General features: G+C 43.2%; 1 protein-coding gene across 3 annotated transcripts in view; it reads left to right on the top strand.

Moving 5' to 3' along the window:
• The window catches only part of OCLN (occludin), a 49,600-nt gene that overhangs the window by 9,045 nt on the left and 19,766 nt on the right, over positions 1–20,789 (top strand). For all 3 annotated transcript variants that reach the window (XM_055555061.1, XM_055555062.1, XM_055555063.1), the window contains exons 3-4: positions 1,950–2,628; positions 5,743–5,904. In XM_055555061.1, the coding sequence (XP_055411036.1) occupies positions 1,950–2,628; positions 5,743–5,904 (841 nt within the window). The remainder of the gene's footprint in view (positions 1–1,949; positions 2,629–5,742; positions 5,905–20,789) is intronic.

The raw sequence follows: 20,789 nt of genomic DNA, 5'->3' as shown, positions 1-20,789 counted from the left end.
CACAACTGAGCAACTTCACTTTCACTTTTCACTTTCATGCATTGGAGAAGGAAATGGCAACCCACTCCAGTCTTCTTGCCTGGAGAATCCCAGGGACGGGGGAGCCTGGTGGGCTGCCGTCTGTGGGGTCGCACAGAGTCGGACATGACTGAAGAGACTTAGCAGCAGCAGCAGTAGCATCCCATCGTGAGACTCTACCACAGATCTCCATGGCACTCTGGGTAGATGTTCGGACTGTTTGCAATTTGAGATTATCAGAAGCAATGTTTCTGTGAACGTTACACAGTTAACGGAATTATAAGTGATACAGTCATTTTTGGAAAACAGTTTGACATTGTCTAGTAGAGCTGAAAATTTTAAAACTTTGATCCAGAAATTCTGTTCCTGGGTATATACCCTAAAAAAAGTGCCTTTGTGTACCAGGATATAAGTAGGAGATTGTGTTAGAGCTATGCTGTTCATGACAGCCCTAAATGGACACAACCCGAATACCCAAGTAGAATGGGGTACAGAATTTTCTTCACATTTTCAGTGTTCTCCAGTTTCTCCATTTCCTTTTCATTCTCATATACTCGAGTAATTCATCTAATTCTCATGGTTAGTGCCTCCAGTAGGAAGATATCTCCTTTGGCATGTGGAATGTGGTTTGTGGAAATAAGGGCAAAACAAAAGGGGCTTTAGTCATTTTAGGAATTGAATTTTACCTCCCCAGGGCCCACAGTTTTTAGATTCAGTTGTCCACACGTTAGTGTGTCTGTTACAGGCTGCTGTGTGTTTATGGTTAAATTACTGGAGTTTGCAGGGTATTTTTATAAAAACAGATTCAAGATCTCATTAGCCATCATCTTAATGAGCCCTCATTAACATTTCATCTACTTTGTAGGTCTTGCTTTAACTGGCAGTAGCTCACGTAGTGATTTGTTTAATGTCTTACTGCCCTGCCAATGAGGGGCAGGGCAGTAAGACATTAAACTTGGTGAGGGGCACTCTGTGAGGGGCCTGGACTGAGGCTTTCCTGTCTGTTGTTTTGTTTGCAGTGCCTGGCACAGAGCCCAAGATGTGTCGGCCTGGCGGCTCCAGTAAATAGCTGCTAAAATGAATAAGGGAATAAATATGCCTTCTTAAGTAAGAGAGCTAGGCAGCCAGAAATGGATCAGTGTAGGCCAGTGCACTCCATTCACAAAGGAAAAGGATTGATGCCATTGTTCCCAACTGCCTAGGTCCCATCCCCAGTGATTATGATTTAACTGGTCTGGAGTGCTCTGTCTGGGGATTTTACACATTCCCTGGGTGATTCTAATATGCTGTAGAACTTGAGAACCTCTGCTCCATAGAAACTAAGCAGTTATTCTCAATGTAGCATCAGCAGCATCTGAAAACTTCTACTCCAGACCTGCAGACTAAGCAACTCTGGGGATGAGGGCCAGCAAACCCTCCAGGTGATGCTGATGTGTCTGCACAGATACCTTTACCGTTCAGTGGGTGTCTGAGTCTGCTGGGGATATCTGTAGTAGAGTATCATAGACTGGGTGGCAACAGAAATTTATTCTCACAGTTCAGCGGCTGGAAGTCCAAAGGCAGGTGCTGGTGGAGGCCCTCTTCCAGATTGCAGACTGCCAACTTCTTGAATCCTCACATTGTAGAAGGGGTGAGCAGGCTCTTTGGGCCCTTTTTATAAGGGCACTAATCCCATTCATGAGAGCTCCACCCTCATGACCTAATTACTTCCCGAAGACCCCACCTTCTAATACCATTACATTGAGTGTTAGGATTTTGATACTTGATTTGAGAAGGGTGGGGAGACACAAATTGCCCCATTGTAGTGGGGCAGTACAAATAATAGTTTCCTTTGCCAATGGTTTGTTTAAATTATTCCAGGTACTTTTATATGTTCTTTCTGCTTACCACTAAAAAGTGCTAACTTAAAATTGTTTTTGTGTGCATTTCAGCAAACCTAATCACTACACACCAAGCAATGACATGTATAGTGGAGAGATGCACGTTCGACCAATGCTCTCTCAGCCAGCATATTCTTTCTACCCGGAAGATGAAATTCTCCACTTCTACAAATGGACCTCTCCTCCCGGAGTAATTCGGATCCTGTCTATGCTTGTTATCGTCATGTGCATTGCCATTTTTGCCTGTGTTGCCTCCACTCTTGCCTGGGACAGAGGCTATGGAACCTTAATGGGAGCTGGTGTTAACTACCCTTATGCAGGAAGTGCCTTTGGTAGCTACGGAAGTGGCTATGGCTATGGTTATGGCTACGGTTATGGCTATGGAACAGGCTATACAGATCCAAGAGCGGCAAAGGGATTCCTGCTGGCCATGGCTGCCTTTTGTTTCATTGCTGCATTGGTGATATTTGTTACCAGCGTTGTAAGGTCAGGCATATCTAGAACAAGAAGGTATTATTTGACTGTGATAATAGTGAACGCCGTCCTGGGCATTATGATGTTTATTGCCACAATTGTCTATATAATGGGAGTCAACCCAACTGCCCAGGCCTCTGGGTCTCTCTACAGTTCACAGATATATGCCCTCTGCAACCAGTTTTATACACCTGCAGCTACTGGACTCTACGTGGATCAATATTTATATCACTACTGTGTGGTGGATCCCCAGGAGGTAGGAGTAGTTTTGTTTTTTTTTCCTCCCCTCTTTCCTTGGGTCAGAGGTTCTCATCTTGGGATGCTTAATAGATTCACTTGGGAATGTTTAAAAAAGTAGTGATGCCATGGCCCCACTGCTGTTTAAATCAGAATCTGAGAGAAGGGCTGTGTGTCCTTTAAGGTATAATTAACATACCATCTAATTCTTCCACCTAAAGTACAGGTCATTTGTTTTTAGTTTATTCACAGAGTTGTGCAACCGTCACCACAGTTCATCTTAGAACATTTTCCCGGCCCTAGAAAGAGACCCCATCCTCATGAGCAGGCACTCCTCATTTCCCTAACAGTCCCCAGATCCAGAAACCACTAGTCCTCTTCTAGAGATTTGCCTGTTCTGGATATTTCTTATAAGCAGAATCGTACAGTATGTGTTTTCTTTATGACTGGCTTCTTTCACTCAGCAATAATGTTCCAATGTTCATCCATATATAGTATATACCAGTGCTTCATTCCTTTTTATTGCTGAATGCTATTCCATTGTGTGCATATACCACATTTTCTTTATCGTTGGCCGATAGGCATTTGGCTGTATTTCGGCTGTTAGGAATAATGCTCTGAACTTTTGTGTGAAACCTGTTTTAACGTGACTTGAGTTTAGTATGTACTTAGGGGCAGAATTGATGGGTCTTATGGAAACTCTTCATTTAAACTTTTGAGAAACTATCACATTCTTCTCCAAAGAGGTTGCATGATTACACGTTTATCAGAAATGTATGAAGATTCCAATTTCTCCACAGCCTCAGCAGCATTGTTTTTCTGTTTGATTCTAACCATGCTAACCGTCCCAGCATCAGGGTCTTTTCCAATGAGTTAGTCTTTTGGGCACTGATGCGAAGAACTAACTCATTGGAATAGACCCTGATGCTGAGAAAGATTGAAGGCAGGAGGAGAAGGGGCCAACAGAGGATGAGATGGTTGGATGGCATCACCAACTTGATGGACATGAGTGTGAGCTGGGAGTTGGTGATGGACAGGGAAGCCTGGCATGCTGCAGTCCATGGGGTTGCAAAGAGACACGACTGAGCAGCTGAACTGAACTGATGCTAATGAGTGTGAAGTGATACTGGTTTTGATTTGCATTTCCTGGATAGCTAATGATATTTTCTTGGGCTTATTGGCCATTAGTATATCTTCTTTGGAGAAATGGTAATTCAGAATCTTTGTTTTTTAGTGGGGGTATTTGGATTTTCATTATTGAGTTGTGAGACATTTTATTTATTTGGTTACAAGTCCCTTATAATTTTTTCTCTCCATTTTACATCTAGATGATGCTCTTTGCACAAAAGTTTTTCATTTCGATGAGATCTGGTTTTTCTTTGTTGCTTGTGCTTTTGGTGTTGTCTAAAAACACTTTGCCTAATTCAAGGTCACAATGATTTACTGTGATGTTTTCTTCCAAGAGTTTTATAATTTGAGTTAACATGGGTCACTTCGTAAGGAAGGGGTCCAGCATTTCTTGCATGTGGATATCCAGTTGTCTTAGTATTATTTATTGAAATAACTCTCCATTGAGTTATTTTCATGCCTTTGTCAAAAATGAATTGACCATAAATGTGATGATTTATTTCTAGACTCTCAACTTGTTTCCATTAACCTGTGTTTCTGTTCTTAAGTCAGTACCACACTCCTTGATTGCTACAGCTTTGTCATCAATTTTGAAGTGGTGGTCCTCCAAATTTGTCCTTATTTTTCATGATTTTGTGGTTTAGAGTCTAGGTCTCTTGTATTTTCATATGTGTTTTAGGATCACCCGCCCCATTTCTGCAAAAAAAAGCCAGCTAGGATTTTGAAAGATTGCTTTGAATTTGTAGATCAACGCAATTCTTCAAAATCTTAGCTGGGAGAAGAATTGTCATCTTTATAATGTCTCCTGCTTCGTGAACATAGGGTGTCTTTCCATTTACTTGGGTCTTCTTTACTGTCTTTTAAAACTGCTAACTTTCGTTGTGTAAGTCAGTATTTCAAAAAGCTGTTAGGTGATTCAAATGTACAGGTGCGGTTGTGAAGCCTGCCTTCTATAACCGTGCGTCATTCTAATTAAAGTGTTTCTAAGTTACTAACCTTTTTTGCTTTGTTTTCTCCTTGCACTGACCCAAGAGTTTTCCTTCTTTACCTGAATGAGTCACTTCTCGGGGTTAGACCTTCTCCAATGGCTACCATTATTTTGAAGACTGAAATGTAGGTTTCAGAGTATTTGTTGTTGACATTTGGTAAATAGGCCTGAGGGTCTTACCATACTGTCATCCTTCTTAGTCCTCTGACTACCTGAAACCTCTATTCTTTGAAAAAGGTTATGACTGTTAGATAGACCAGCTACAGAGAGAGCTTCCTCTTAGCAGACATTCAGGCCAGAGTTCTGGTACCTGTTCAACTCTAAGTGCCTCCAGGCCAGTATACCATGTAACATACCTGTCAGACACTAGAACTCTCAGAGGTAGGGTTTCCTTGTCACAGGTCCTTCTAGTAAGTACACAAAAGACACCCAAAACAGAAAACTAACAGGCTAAATGAATTATCAGCCCATTTTCTTTAATTTATAGCTTGGTTAGATTATGTCTGCATTATTTATGGTAAGGCAGATTCTCTTTGGACTGAAGGTTACATTCAGTGTAAAAAGTTGAGCCAAGCATGTGTTACGAATAAGACTATATAAGCATGATTGGATATTTGAAACAACTTCTGTGAATAACATTTTTCAAAACCCTTTAGAAGTATGCCAGGGATTGAGTTAATTTATTGGCCGTTATCCTCTATTTATGAAAATATGGCCCCTAGTTCTCAGACTTTAGAACTAGTTTTCTATAATTCTAAAACAGGGATCATTATTCCAAGGATTGACTCATGGTTGAGGTGTGTGTATATCTCTATGTGTGTATGTGTGTCTTTGTGTGTTTTGGTAGCCTTAACCCATGTGGCTTGGGCTAGGTTTTGCAGTCTTACAATGTAACCATTTGTATCAGTTTTAGAGCAGTTAAGCTAGTTAGTAGGGCCTTAGGTATTTGTAGAGTTGGATTGGGATAAAGTAAACAATTAAAAGCTAAATATCTCAATATTTTTAATCTCTTTTTAGGCCATTGCCATTGTACTGGGGTTCATGGTTATTGTGGCTTTTGCTCTAATGATTTTCTTTGCTGTGAAAACTCGAAGAAAGATGAACCGCTATGACAAGTCAAATATTCTGTGGGACAAGGAACGTATTTATGATGAGCAGCCTCCCAATGTTGAAGAGTGGGTAAGTGTTTTATGAAAGTCAGTAAACATCCAGTTTTGCTTTGCTTTGTGTTTTTTTCCCAATAAACACCCCAGATCTGCCTTTAAATTTGATCTAGTGTGCTTTGTGAAACTTTATTCTTAGAATTATTGTCTTTGTATATTGCAAAAGTGGAGGCCTCAGGTTTTACTTTGAACATTAATAAAGTGGGGTGAGTGGACATGGATTTACTCCGAGGTAAAAAGCCAGATTTCTAAGAAGTGGATCTAGGCCCTGAGCAGAAATGGCTTTTAAGGAATCACGAGAGACAAAAAAACATATGTAGCTTTGAAGAACGAAAACAACTCCTCTCCCCTTCGCTTTTATTTTCCTGTTAATTGTTTTGGAGGGAAGCAGTGTCTTGGGTCAAGATCCGCAAGGGTGTTTTTAGGGTGGTGGCAGGTGGGAGATCTTTAAACCTTTTACATGGAGAACAGCCTGGTGACTCACAAGCACTAACATAGATATATGAAATACTTTAGTGAAGGCAGAGATTAGGGCAGGTTCTGTTTTTTTTTTTTGGCGTATACTGTTAATGCTACCAGTAGGTGGCTTTCTAAATGATGTGAAAGTGTAGAAAGTCCCTCTTACCAAAAATACCTCCCAAATGCATGTTACTGATGAGATAAACTGGGACCTGGGGCCCTTTGCTGCAGCGCTTGCACCTGATCACATCTCTCCTGGAGCAACAAAATATGAATTATTTGGGACTAAAAATAACTGCATGCATGCACAGTTGGGGCACATTCTGGACAATGGATACAAAGAAACCAAAAAACCCAGCTGCTATTTTTGAAGAGCCTGGAGCAAAAGCAGAGGCTCCGGAGCAAAAGCAGAGGCTCGGGAGCAAAAGCCGGGTATTGCACAGGCCGCTGCACACAGCACCACCTAAGCGGTGGGCAAACCACCTCGGCAACCCCTCTGACTCAACCCTGGGATACGCCCTACCCTCACTCCATTTGAAGACTAAGCCCACCACCCCCTCAAGAATCAGGCAAGCAGGGGAACCAGTTATTTGTTCTTGCTCCCCCTACTGTAGCAGGGGCCCCAGTAAAGCCTTGCCTGAATTTCTTGTCTGGTCTGTGATCTTTTTTTTTTTCAGTTAAGGAGGCCAAGACCCCTGGTCGGTAGCACTGATAACTAACTAACCTGTTTTTAGGGATGTTCCAAGCTTTGTTTCTTGGAAATGCTGTGTTATGATGTTCTTGAGAGAGCACCCTCAGAAACTGCCTTCCTCGGTTTCTTTGAGCAGATTGGTTTCTTGCCATGAAGGTTAGTCGAGACTCCTGGATTCTGGTTCCAGGATAGGTTGGTTTTGGCCAGTGGGAGCAGAGCGGAGTGAGTTGAGGGTGCATCCTGCTGGTCAGGTCTAGGGTGGAGATATTGATCATCTGGAAGGCTCCTAGCTCTTGCATGCTGTGCACCTGATATTTGAAGAAATTTAGGAATGTAGATGAAATTTTCCTAGTAGAGGTACTAAGACAAAGCAGTCAGGAAAATCAGAAGGTATGGTCTGTGGATGCCTGTGTTCCTGACCTCTCCTGGAAGCCTGCTGCTTGTTTTTCTCATTTTTTCCCCCCATGACTTGTGAGGGTGTTGGCGATTTGTTTTCTTTTGACCTTTAGCTCCAGGCAAAGCCACCTGTAGAGGGACTAGGACAGTCTGTTGTGAACTGTGAAGTCAGGGTTTCGCTGAGAGTTTCTGGGTGTGTCAGTTTTCACTGGCTGTTGGATTTGTTTACTTAAGGTTTCGAGAGCCTAGAAAGTGACTCAGGAGAGACCAGGGCCAGAGATATTACAGTCCCAGGGAACTTTGACTTCTCATCTGACTTTACTGTCCTGAAAGTTTAATCAGTTCTAGGTGCTTTTGATAATTTGACAGAAGATAGCCATAGTAACTTACGGAGGTGGTGATGATGACGAAGTGAAGGGACTTTTAATTTTTAAAAAGGCATTATTTTTATAATGCTTCCTCACTGAATCTCTAGAAATTTGATAGCTAGCCTATAGATTGTTTCAGGGGAACTTCATAGTTTGTCTATAGTAATAAATGTTTCATCATATGAAGGTAGATAATCATCTGTTGAATAGCAGATATGAGACTTTGAACACACTAATGTTTCATGCAAAACTTAATCATTTAAATTCCTCATTTCCTTTTCCCTTGTTTTCCCAACTGAAGCATCTAAGACAGGCTGTTTGAAATAAGGCCTTGGTTTAAACTACAGGTATTGTGTTTTTCCTTCCATTTTTCTCTCTCCCCTCACCTGCTCAGGTGTGCTTTGCTGAACTCAACCCCTCATTTTCATTTTTGCCTGAGTTTACGTCCACAACCAGATGCAGACAGTTACTCTTTTCTCCACTCTTATGCAGTAATTCTGCTCCAGTGGGTTTCACTCCGATAACATAGCTGCCCAAGTGGAAACGTTTGATGCTGCATCTACAGTGCCTGACAGTGGAGCGGACTAGTATTTTTACTTTTTGGTTATTAAAAATTAATGTCATAAAAATAACCTCCACTTGAGATAATGGAAGAGAATCTAAATTAATAACTTGTACTAAGTGAGAATTAAAATTTGAATTCTAGTTATGGCTAAGTAAGACATCTATATATAAGTAAGACGTATAGTAAAGTAGTGCTCAAAATTCTCCAAGCCAGGCTTCAGCAATACGTGAACCGTGAACTTCCAGATGTTCAAGCTGGTTTTAGAAAAGGCAGAGGAACCAGAGATCAAATTGCCAACATCTGCTGGATCATGGAGAAAGCAAGAGAGTTCCAGAAAAACATCTATTTCTGCTTTATTGACTATGCCAAAGCCTTGACTGTGTGGATCACAACAAACTGTGGAAAATTCTGAAAGAGATGGGAATACCAGACCACCTGACCGGCCTCTTGAGAAACCTATATGCAGGTCAGGAAGCAACAGTTAGAATTGGACATGGAACAACAGACTGGTTCCAAATAGGAAAAGGAGTACGTCAAGGCTGTATATTGTCACCCTGCTTATTTAACTTATATGCAGAGTACATCATGAGAAACTCTGGGCTGGGAGAAGCACAAGCTGGAATCAAGATTGCTGGGAGAAATATCAATAACCTCAGATATGCAGATGACACCACCCTTATGGCAGAAAGTGAAGAGGAACTAAAAAGCCTCTTGATGAAAGTGAAAGAGGAGAATGAAAAAGTTGGCTTAAAGCTCAACATTCAGAAAACGAAGATCATGGCATCTGGTCCCATCACTTCATGGGAAATAGATGGGGAAACAGTGGAAACAGTGTCAGACTTTATTTTTCTGGGCTCCAAAATCACTGCAGATGGTGATTGCAGCCATGAAATTAAAAGACGCTTACTCCTTGGAAGGAAAGTTATGACCAACCTAGATAGCATATTCAAAAGCAGAGACATGACTTTGCCAACAAAGGTTCATCTAGTCAAGGCTATGGTTTTTCCAGTGGTCATGTATGAATGTGAGAGTTGGACTGTGAAGAAAGCTGAGCACTGAAGAATTGATGCTTTTGAACTGTGGTGTTGGAGAAGACTCTTGAGAGTCCTTTGGACTGCAAGGAGATCCAACCAGTCCATTCTAGAGGACATCAGTCCTGGGTGTTCATTGGAAGGACTCATGCTGAAGCTGAAACTCCAGTACTTTGGCCACCTCATGCAAAGAGTTGACTCATTGGAAAAGACCCTGATGCTGGGAGGGATTGGGGGCAGGAGGAGAAGGGGACGACAGAGGATAAGATGGCTGGATGGCATCACCGACTCAATGGACATGAGTTTGGGTGAACTCCAGGAGTTAGTGATGGACAGGGAGGCCTGGCGTGCTACAATTCATGGGGTCACAAGGAGATGGACATGACTGAGCTACTGACCTGAACTGGAGACGTATATAAGGGCTTCTCAGGTGGTTCAGTGGTAAAGAATCCGCCTACCAATGCAGGAGTTGTAAGAGATGTGAGTTTGATCCCTGAGTCAGGAAGATCTGCTGGAAAAGGAAATGGCAACCCATTCCAGTATTCTTCCCTGGGAAATCCCATGGACAGAGGAGGCTGGCAGGCTGTAGTCCATTGGATCGCAAAGAGTCAGACACGGTTGAGCACAACACAGCATATATATGTATGTAATCCTAATAATGGGTTGTTTGAGGTAGGGGTGGGTATCTTTCTAAACTTATTGAAGGAACAGTTACCTGCTGAATATTTGTTTACTCCTTCTCTACACATTGGGGTATGTCTAGAAATTCATTATTAAATCTTACTGCCTTTCTTAGATTTTTAAAATCTTTAGGTTTAGAGAGCAAAGCATCAGCTCAACAAGCTGAGCCTTCAGAGTTTTTTAAGCAGGTTTCAACCCATTTGTATTATCTGTGAGAAAACCTGCAACTTTCTAATTTACTGTCTCTCAATCTCCACCACAATAGTTTCTCTGCCTTCTTAGGAATCTTAGGGCTGTTTTTTTTCCCCTCCCCTTTCTGGATATCTTGTACTTTGTAAAAATAAACAGGCCATGTTTGCACACTGGATGTTTTGTAGTCAGTTAAGTTTGTACCAACATTGTTGTATTTTAAATGCTTAAAGGCTCTGTTAGTGAAACTTCTAAATCCTAATTTTTTTCTATTATGTCCTCAAACCCCAGGTTATTACTTTTTCTGAATTAAAAAGTATATATATGATTATTTATTTGATTGGTAACTGTGAGTAATTTTTCAGATATTGTGAAGTATGAAGAAAATTCTGCCATCTAGAGTTACCTTTTTGGTGTATTTTCTTTAATCCTTTTCCTCTCCTATTGCTTATTCTAATTCAGAAGTATGATTATAGTCCTTATCAGTGTCAAATTCTACCTTTTTAACTTGCTCTTAGAGGCTTTTTTATCACATCATTAAATATTCCTCAAAAATTTTTTTTTAAGTTTTTTTTTTTTTTTTAATGTAGACCATGTTTAAAAGTCTTCTATTGACTTTGTTACAGTATTGCTTCTGTTTTAAGTTTTGATTTTTTGACCTCGAGGGATGTGGATCTTAGCTCCCTGACCAGGGATTGAACTCCCACACCTTGCATTGGAACGTGAAGTCTTAACCGCTGTACTGCCAGGGAAGTCCCCTCCTCAAAGAGTTTTGATACTGTTAAAAACTTTTACTGAAGTGTAACATGTATATCCATATGCACACAGAATAAAGGACATTAAGTGCACTAAATTTAATTGTATGGCTTGGTGAAGTTTTACATGTATAAGCCCATTTGCAATCAGCAGCTAAATCAAGATACAGTACACTCCAGTGTCCAGGGTTTCCTCATGCCTCTTAGTCAGTATCCCCTAGGGGGTGGTGACTCCTCTTATTTCTCTCAGATCAGTTAGATTCACCTATTCTTAAACTTCACCTAAATGGAATTATGCGCTGTGTGCTTTTGTGTCCACTCAACATAATGCTATGAGATTCATTTATTTGTTGCACTGGTCGGTGTGATACTTTTTATTTTTGTATGTTTTGGCAAGATAAAAGCTTTCTAATTACTCCTTTAAAAAAAAAAAAATCCATGGCCAAAATTATAATTTTTCAAAAAAACCAAACAGAAAACCACAAAACAGGGCAGTCTGCCTCCCATCCTTGTGTTTCCATTTGTCTGTTTCCGGGTATCTTTCACACCCTCTCCCACACTCCTAAGTGCTCTTCTTAGTGTCTTATAATTCCTTTCAGTGCTTTATTTCCTGAAAAAAAAAAAAAAAAACACTCCCTGCTTTTTTATGCAGAAGTTAACGTACTGATTGATCACACCATTCTGTCTGCACCTCACCCTTTTGCTCGACAGTGTGTCTTTTTTTAAAAAATAAAATATTTAGTCAGCTGTGTTGGGTCTTCATTGTGCCACGTGGACTCTCCAGTTGTGGTGTGTGGGCTTATTTGCTCTGCAGCGTGTGGGACCTTAGTTCTCTGACCAGGGATCAAACCCGAGTCCCCTGTATTGCGTGGCAGATTCTTAACCACTGGACCACCAGGGAATTCCCGACAGGGTCTTTTTTTGTGAAATCATTTTATTTATTTATTCATTTCTTTTCGGCTGAGCTGGGTCTTTGTTGCTGCTCTCGGGCTTTCTCTGCTTGCAGCAGGCAGGCTCAGTAGCTGTGGCAGGTGGGCTTAGTTGCCCCACAGCATGTGGCATCTTCCCAGATCAGGGATCAGACCCGTGTCCCCTGCATTGGCAGGCGGATTCTTAACCCCTGGACCATTAGGAAAGTCCTGCAGTGCGTCTTGGTGATCTTTCCTCATCACTCGATAGTCTCTCCGTGGTATGGATGTACCATGGTTTATGTAATCATTCTCATTGGTGGGTGCATTTGTTGTTTAATGTTACAGACAGTAATAGGATTTTAAAATAAAAAAGAAAGCTTGGTATGCCTTGTAAACATGTTTGTCCATGTATATACTTCTGTAGGCTGACTTTCCTATAGTATTACTGAGTTAAGGGGTATATATACACACACGTCTGTAATTTTGATAGACAGTGAGAAATTGCCCTTCAAAGGAGATGTACCAATTTATACAGCTATCGGCAATGTGTGAAATTCTGGTTCTACACACCTTTTCTAGTAACATTCCACTGGAGAGATGTATTTGACCAATCTGTATTGTTGTGTATTAGGTTTTTTCCAATTTTTGACCAGAATAATTATGTAATAATAAAGTCATTTTCTTACAGTAAGTATGTGTAACGTTTTTTGAAAATGGAGAAAATTGATGTTGAGGGTAACTTTGCTATTATATAAACAGAAAGCATTTTTTTTTTTTTTTTTTTAATTTATTTTCAACTGGAGGACAGCTGTTCTACAGTATTGTGCTGGCTTCTGCCACACATCAACATGAGTCAGCCATAGGCACACACACATCTCCCCCCTCCGGAACCTCCCTCCCACTTCCCACCCGTCTAGGTAGTCACAGAGCAGTGTGTGTCTGTGGGCTTCCTGAGTCATGCAGCAAATTCCCACGGGCCACCCATATGTTTCAATGTCAGTCTCTCCATTCATCCCACCTTCCCCTTCCCCCACTATGTGCCTGGGCTCACATAAAGTGACAAAACCAGGGTTGGAGCCCCAGTTGAGCATTTCGATGCCAAAGTGCTTTTAGGGAAAGCCTTAATGATTATATATTCTCTCTCTTTAATTGGACTCGAGTGCACAGAAATTGGTTTTTCCCCATTCTTTGTTCATGACCTGGTCGTCTTTGGTCCATTCATAACCCTCTTGTTGTATTTGTTGATTTGTTTCATCATGAACACCCATCGTCCTGCCATGCATCCTGCATTACTAGGTCTCAGTTACATTAGCCCGTGTTTTTCACTCTCCCCCCCACCTGCTTCTGCCTGCTCCCAGAGGTGACCTGTCCTGGCGGGCCTCCCCTGCTTTCATTAGAAAAGACCACGATGTGTTCCTTTCTGTTTCTGTTGTCTTGATTGCGTGGCTGAAGTGCTTCTTGGTGCTAGAAGTGGAACTCGTGGTTCCACTGTGATCAGAGTAGATCCTCAGATGTTCTCACACTGAGCAGACTTCCTCGCCGGTGCCCTAAGTACACTTAGCAGCTCTGCAGGGTAGCCCTGCTTTAGAGGACACCTTTTGTTTGGTCTCAGGTGAACAGCCCTGGAGGACTGGCAGTCTTCCCCTTTCCTCCACTCTTGCTGTGTGTGCTGGCTTCTCTACTTAGAAGCAGTGTATCAGGCAGGTAGAATACCAGGGTTTGAATTCCAGCTTCCCTGTTTTCGCTGTGACTCTTAAGATCAGTTCTGTTCTTTTTAACCTATGTGTATGTCAGGGAAGCCTCGTTTGGAGACGATTCCTGGTAGACAGACAGTGGTGGACCCTAAAGCTCTCGGTTTGAGTCCTGATTCCAGCACTCTTTGGTAAACAGATTAACCCTTCTGATCCTCAGTTTTCTTATCTATGAAATTGGCTGTGTTATTTGGTCTGCCTCTCAAGACGAATGTGAGATGCCTGTGGGAAAATGAAGAAGACTAGTAAAATATGGCTGTTTGCCTTACAGGGAGAGTGAAAGGAAAACAGCTGATTGTGCAGAAAAGAATTTTGCATGAGTTGCATGAGTACCAGTTATAGTTGACAAAAACAGAGCTTAAATTAGGAGAGTTAAAAAGGAATTTATCTGCAACATTTCAGATGGTAATTTGTGAAACCTAAAAAGAGTTGAAACAACTTAGCCACAGAGGCAAGGATGTGGCTGTGTATCAGGAACAGCTAGAGTCAGGACGTCAGGGCCATTGGGATCTGCTTTCTCATCTCGATTCCCTCCTGCCTGGTAGGCTTCATTTTCTCACGTAGAAGGCGAGCAGAAAGCAGCTACTTAGAACTCTTGAGTTTTTCATATCAGTGCTTCACCTAAGACTGACCGGGAGAGGAGCTGATGAATGAGTAGGCCTGGGTCAGATGGCCATTCTCACACTAAGTTCTGTGCCCGGGACAGGGCCCTTCGCACATCATCTGGCTTGTGGCAGTTGCCACAGTTACTGTGTGGAATGGGGAGATGGTTTCTACGGAAACTACTCTGTAGATGATACTTACTACCTGAATATGTGCTACATGGATTTTTTATTAATATTTACTAACATTATTTTTGTTTATTTATTTGATGTGCTGGGTCTTAGCTGCAGTGTGTGGGATCTGTAGTGGGGCATGCGACCTCTTAGTTGTAGCATGCGGGATCCAGTGCTCTGACCAGGGATGGAACCCAGGCCCCCTGCACTGGGAGCTTAGAGTCTTAGCCACTAGCCCACCAGTGAAGTCCCTCCACTACACAGATTAATTGTAATTGCCCTTTTATTTTTTATGTCTGTGTCATCTGACCAGGTTTAAATGCAATGTGTGACTTGAGTAGCTGCAGATGAGTTTCTGAGATGCTCTGAATGTGCCTGCTTCACCCCAGTGCCCCTTAGTACTCTGCTGGCTCTGTCTCACCTCAGTGCCCCTCAGTGTTTGTTGGCTGCTCCTGGAGGTGTCAAACTGCTCAGATCCCTTTCTGTCCCTTCCAGCTTGGTCTCACCCGAGGCCAGGGGACTGTGGTCTGAGGAGCTGTGTCCCACCAGCACAGTGAGGATGCTGGTCCACGGACTGTTCGGCCAGGGGTGGTGGAGCTGAGGTTGGAGGGGCCGATACCCTTACACCCATGAATATGAATGGTACATGTTAATCTTTCTGATCAAATCTCTTCCCCACCTGCATTTTCAGAAGGTCATAAATATAAATATCAGTACATACATCTTCATTTTCTGTAAATTCTTAGAACTTGGGATCTGGCTTTGGAAAAGCACACACCTACAGTAAATATTAAAGAACTGATTGTAAGATGTGTGTACTTGAAATTAGTTTTAGTTGATAGTTGATACCTGCGGTATTCTGGCGAAATAGGTACTAGAAGTTAAGCACTTCATGTTCAGATGCTCCTGTGAGTAACTTTTGGTTTCGCTTTGGTAAAGTAAAAGAGAACAGAATCTAAGAGCAGCAATGGGACCTTAGGTCATCCAGTCTGTCTCAGTGAACTTACATGAAGGAAGCTGAAGACCTGTGAGGTGGACACAGCAGTAAATGGAGACTTGGTGGAGACTCGATGCATCGGGGCCAGAGGTTTAGACTCGGCTTTCTCAGTACTCTTCAGTGCAGTACATCAGGCTGATTTGGGAGGTGAGCTCCACGGTCTTCATTTTGGCAAGAAAGTTTTTAAAAAAGTCACAGTAGCTACTGCCCTGGAGATCCAGTGGCTAGGACTCTGAGCTCCCGCTGCAGGGGGCATGGGTTCAGTCACTGGTTGGGAAGCTGAGATCCCAAGCATGCTGCATGGTGCAGCCAAAAATTTTTTTTTTTTTAATCACAGTAAAAGCAAGGTAGGAACCAGCATTTCCTAAATAGCCATTATAGGTGAGGCCACTCTGTACATTATTCTTATAATCCTAAGTGCAGTCTTTACAGTGTGGATACTCTTCTTACACGAGGGGACACTGAGGTTTGCAGAGGGCTTCACTAATTTGTCTCAAGCCTGACGTACTTACCAGCAGGATAAGTCTTACGTTTGCCTTTATAACTTGTGTTTTTTGGTGTGTTTGCCTCTCAGATCTCCGAGCCTCCGTTTTCTTTGCCAGTAGAATTGGGGGAAATAGTTCAGTTAATAGCATGAACATTAAAATGATGTAATATGTGTGTAAAGTGCTTTTCTCTACCACAAATCAGCGTGCCAGTTTTCAGAGAGTATTTTCTGCCTGTCTCCTAAGTTGCACATTTTCTTGTTATGCCACATGATTTATGTCAGAAGCAAGCACAGACTATGTTTGGAGAGAACATCCCGTAAACTGTTTCTCCATTGTTAGCATGTAGTAAATGAAGGTTGTTAAACATGAGCCTATTTTTAAGTAGGAAATGCTTAGATCTAAAAGTTAACAAGTGTGATAGTTAGCCTTATTTCTAGAAGTTTCTAAGGCTTTGACACTGTGACGCAGGACTGTTATAATGTTGTTCCCAGCACTTACCTGTTAAGGTAGGAGCTAGTGGGGAGGGTCTGGCTGGGTGTAGAGAATAGGCAGGATCCTGAACACTGTCCTTTGTGGTCAGCCTTGGCTAGTTTTTGGTTTCGTTGGACTCCGATGAAGATAATCACTTTGCTTGTTCATTTAGTAGGTTCTTCTGTGTACATTGGGAAAATAGAAGTTCCATCCACAGAATATGCTGATCCTGAAACAATGAAAGGGCTTAGGTCAGGGCCAACACATAATTTATTAATTCCCGATCAATTTTAGCTACAGGAGTAATTGTGTTAGTATTTGCAGTGATGGCGTGGAATAAAGGCGCTTGGGTAAGAATACCCAAAATATAAATACATTTCATGGTTGCAGTTGTTAAACTGTTGTTCTTCCTCTTACTTGAAAGGTTGCTATAAGATAAGAACAGATGTTTCTCTGAAAGGTGTAGGCAGGCTCTGCATCTCATCTCCTTCCACCCAGGCGGAGCAGGTGACTAGGACGGGGCGGTGGCGGCAGTCAGAGTTAGACAGCTGAAGAAACTTGAATAACTTTTATTTTCAGCCAGGAAGTCCAAGCGTTCTTTAAAGTGAAAGCAGTCCTGTGGGCTGCCGACAATTGGAATACCTGGCTCTCCCCCTGGCAAAGGTTTTGCTGTTATCTGTGGCTTTGGGTGGGGTGAAATGGAACGAGAGTGCAAGTGTCCTACCTCGGGACTGACCTTCAGAACCCAGCAGCGTGGAGGACAGAGGCCCTGTCTGTCCAGGGCATCCTGTCCAGGGCATCCTGGGGAGCTGCTGTAGACTGTTGTGATGGAAGGTGAGCAGTACTGGAGCTGCTGAGTGTCTCTAGGGCTCTGAACGCAGGGATTCCTAGATTTCCACCACTCAGTATGGTTACATATAGTTTAGCCACTCAGTCGTGTCCGACTCTTTGCAACCCCATGGACTGTAGCCTACCAGGCTCCTCTGTCCACAGGATTTTCTAAGCAAGAGTACTGGAGTGGGTTGCCATTTCCTTCTCCAGAGGATCTTCCCAACCCAGGGATCAAATCTGGGTCTCCCACATTGTAGGCAGACTCTTTACCGTCTGAGCCACCAGGGAAATCCAGCACTCAATAATTGAGTCATTCTAAATATAGGTATAATGGTCTAAACAGGGCAATTGTCTGTGACATAGAGGAAAACCTCCCCCCTCCGTCAGTGGTTCTCAGATCTCCCCGCAGCACCCGTTTCTCCTGCAGCAGATCTGAAATGGGGCCTGAAAACTTGCATCTCTGAGTTCCTAGGTGACGTTGAAGCTGCTGGTCTGGGGACCACACTGTGAGAATACTCCACACGGTTCCGTGGAGCCAGACTGCAGCCCTAGCCCTGCCAGCCCAGGGGGTTTTGAGTTAAGGTATGCACGTGGGCTTTTCCAGGCAGGGCAAGCTTAGATCATGCTGAGGTTGTAGGGAGTGCTGTGATAAGCCGAAGGGGATTTGGAAGGCCAGGTGGTGACTGGCATCGGCTCAGAGAACTAAGGGGTGCCGTGCCTGTGACACAGCTGCTGGGGAGGCCGGCACGAGACGCACGAGTGTAAAACGCAGTCTGCTCCACGGTCTCCCTTTCTAGAGCCAGGGACCTCGAATGGGATTGCTCACTGAGTGTAAGCTTCTCCACCTCACCCCTTCCAAAGCTCTAGCAATTCACTGACTCTTTCAGAGCTTCAGAATTCCCCTTTGCTGGTGTATGTCACCTCTGGGCAGCCTGAGTTTGGATGGGGAGCGTTGTGTTTGCTAAATCCCCAGGGCCAGCTGATCAACATAAATCAATCAGACTCTCAAGCCTGATCCACGATCTCTTTGTGGGATTAGTGTATTTGCCTTCAAGCCACGGAGGGTGGAGAAAAGTCTGAGGGAACTTTCCAGGGGCAGAGCCTTTCCAGAGGCTCTTGTTGGGGAAGCCTCCGTGAATGTAAAATATCAGAAAACAGGAAAAACAAGTTGGACCACTTCATGTTTTGAAAACCTGTAGTGCCAGGGCACATGGCCGGGAAGGTGGACCTCACATTGTAAAACGGGAGTACAAACCTCAGGTTGTAAAACTGGACTTGAAGGCGCTCCTCCCCCTGACATCAGGTTTATTTCTCACTGTAATTACCAAGCAGGAAAAGCCCCCCTGTTTCCGTTTTTGAGGGTGGTGTTCCTACACTGACGTAAACAAAGGTGAGATGACTGGTGCACACATTCATAGTAATTTTGTGTCCAAAGCTGCTCTCAGAACCATAGTCTGGTAGGCAAATAAGACTCTTCAAAATGAATTCACATTGTATCTCATTCGGGTGTGGCAAGGAGGTAAGGCTGTGGGGATGGTTCCTTTTCTTACAGGGAATAGTCCGTGCCCAGATGAGATGGGTACTTTATGCCATATTTAAATTACTGAGGTATCATTTGTTACGGCAGAAATCGCTGAGCTTGGGAGGCAGGTGGGCTGCATTTACATCCCCCTTCTACCCTGTCACCTTCTGTGTGACCTGGAGCAAGTTAACTGAACCTCAGAGACTGAATTTCCCCATCTGAGTGTGAAGATAGTTGCATCTTACTCGGCAGTGGTGAGGAACGAATGGGGCCAGGTTTTGCCTGTCATGTGAACTTTCCTCTCCTTAGAGGTGGGTGACTTCTATCAGGTGGCTGCACCAGTGGGGTGCAGGGCCAGTCTCTCTCCTCCTTAGAGGTGGACGACTTCTATCAGGTGGCTGCACCAGTGGGGTGCAGGGCCAGTCTCTCTCCTCCTTAGAGGTGGACGACTTCTATCAAGTGGCTGCACCAGTGGGGTGCAGGGCCAGTCTCTCTCCTCCTTAGAGGTGGACGACTTCTATCAGGTGGCTGCACCAGTGGGATGCAGGGCCAGTCTGACTCTATTCCTGTGTTGTGTGAGCAGCTTGCAATGTAGATGGAACCAAGAGCAAAATGGGGCGTGGCTTTTGTTGGTCCTTTCTGCTTGTTTAATTCTAGCTGATTTGTGTGGAGAGAAAGGTTTTTTCCCAACTTTCTTTTAGAGGAGAGAATTGATCTAAAGCACTCTTGACCTTTTTTTTTTTTTTCCCTTGACCTTTTCAATCAGTTCCATCCCTGACTTCAAGGTGGAGAGGCTTGCTCGTGCACCAGAAATGTTGATCTGCCTGGTTTGGCAGCTCCATCCTCGTCCCGGGGAGGAAGGCTCAGTGCCAACAGGTCCTGGGAGGAGAGCTGCGCTGAGCCGCCCTGTGTGCCCACCCTTGGCACCCCACAGGGATGTGGGATGTTTTCATTAGTTCTCCAAGGACTGTTGGATGTTACGTGTTACAAAGATTTTTTTTTCACAAGTGGCATAGACCACTTCTAATGAGTATAATTAAATTCTGAACAAAATGTTGTCCTCGATATAACTGCCTCTTGTGAAGATCTTTTGAAATTATTTCACTGGAATTTATTTCATTTTGACATTTTAGAAATGTCTTTCTTGATTGGAGGGTGACTCCTAGTAAAACTTGCTGTCATTTTAAGTTAATAACTCTTATTCCTAAACATGGTCGGTGAGAGTGCTTGTCCTTTTGGAATTTAGCCTCTGTAGTGTGCCTGTTTGGGACTCCTAGGGATCTTTTTCCTCCTCAGCCTCAGCCTCTCTGAGTGTCTTCTGCTGTCTTTTCTTTCCCTTTTATATGAAAAAAACTGTCTGTGGGGTAGGGGTCCCACTTGGACCAGGAACTCTCCAGGCAGATCCTAGTGAAGAGCAGCCAGCTGGGCGCTGCCCTGTGAATTTCTGGGCAGGCAACACCCTTTCCCCTCACACCCCACCTTCCCAGAGAGCCTGGGGGTGGATCACCCTCAGGCCCAAGGCTCCTCTTAGCCTCACAGCAGCAAATTCCGGCGTTTGCTTGACTCTCAAACGTTTCTTTCCCCTCAGTACTTAGTAGAAGACAAATCTTGTAGAATTATGTTTTTCACCCTGCTTTCTTTTGCCCCTAATTTCTTAGACCTGCTCTGAAGTTCCTTGAGGAAGACTTCACCATTTACTGTTTAGAATTAAGCCAACTTTTTCTCAGGTTCCAAATCTTTATAAAAACTTCCTGTAGTTACGAAAATGATAGGGTTGTTTTGTTGTTTGTTTAAAGAACTTTAGCTACCTCTCGTGGGCATTGTGGACTGGCTTGGGACCTTATCAGTAACAACAGTAAGTCTCAGAAGTCCCTGTTCTCACCATAGGACACACAGGTTGAGGACTCATATAATGACTGATACGAGTGGCTTCCCCTCCTCCTCCCACTGTCCTTTGAAAGCAGAGGTTTATACTCACTTCACGTTGGTACCGTGAGAAAAAGTCATATTTTAGCTTCT

This window comes from Bubalus kerabau, chromosome 18, assembly GCF_029407905.1.
Source record: "Bubalus kerabau isolate K-KA32 ecotype Philippines breed swamp buffalo chromosome 18, PCC_UOA_SB_1v2, whole genome shotgun sequence".
Classification (NCBI taxonomy): Eukaryota; Metazoa; Chordata; class Mammalia; order Artiodactyla; family Bovidae; genus Bubalus; species Bubalus kerabau.
Note: the sequence above shows the minus strand (reverse complement) of the source record. Positions and strands in the feature narration are given on the sequence as shown.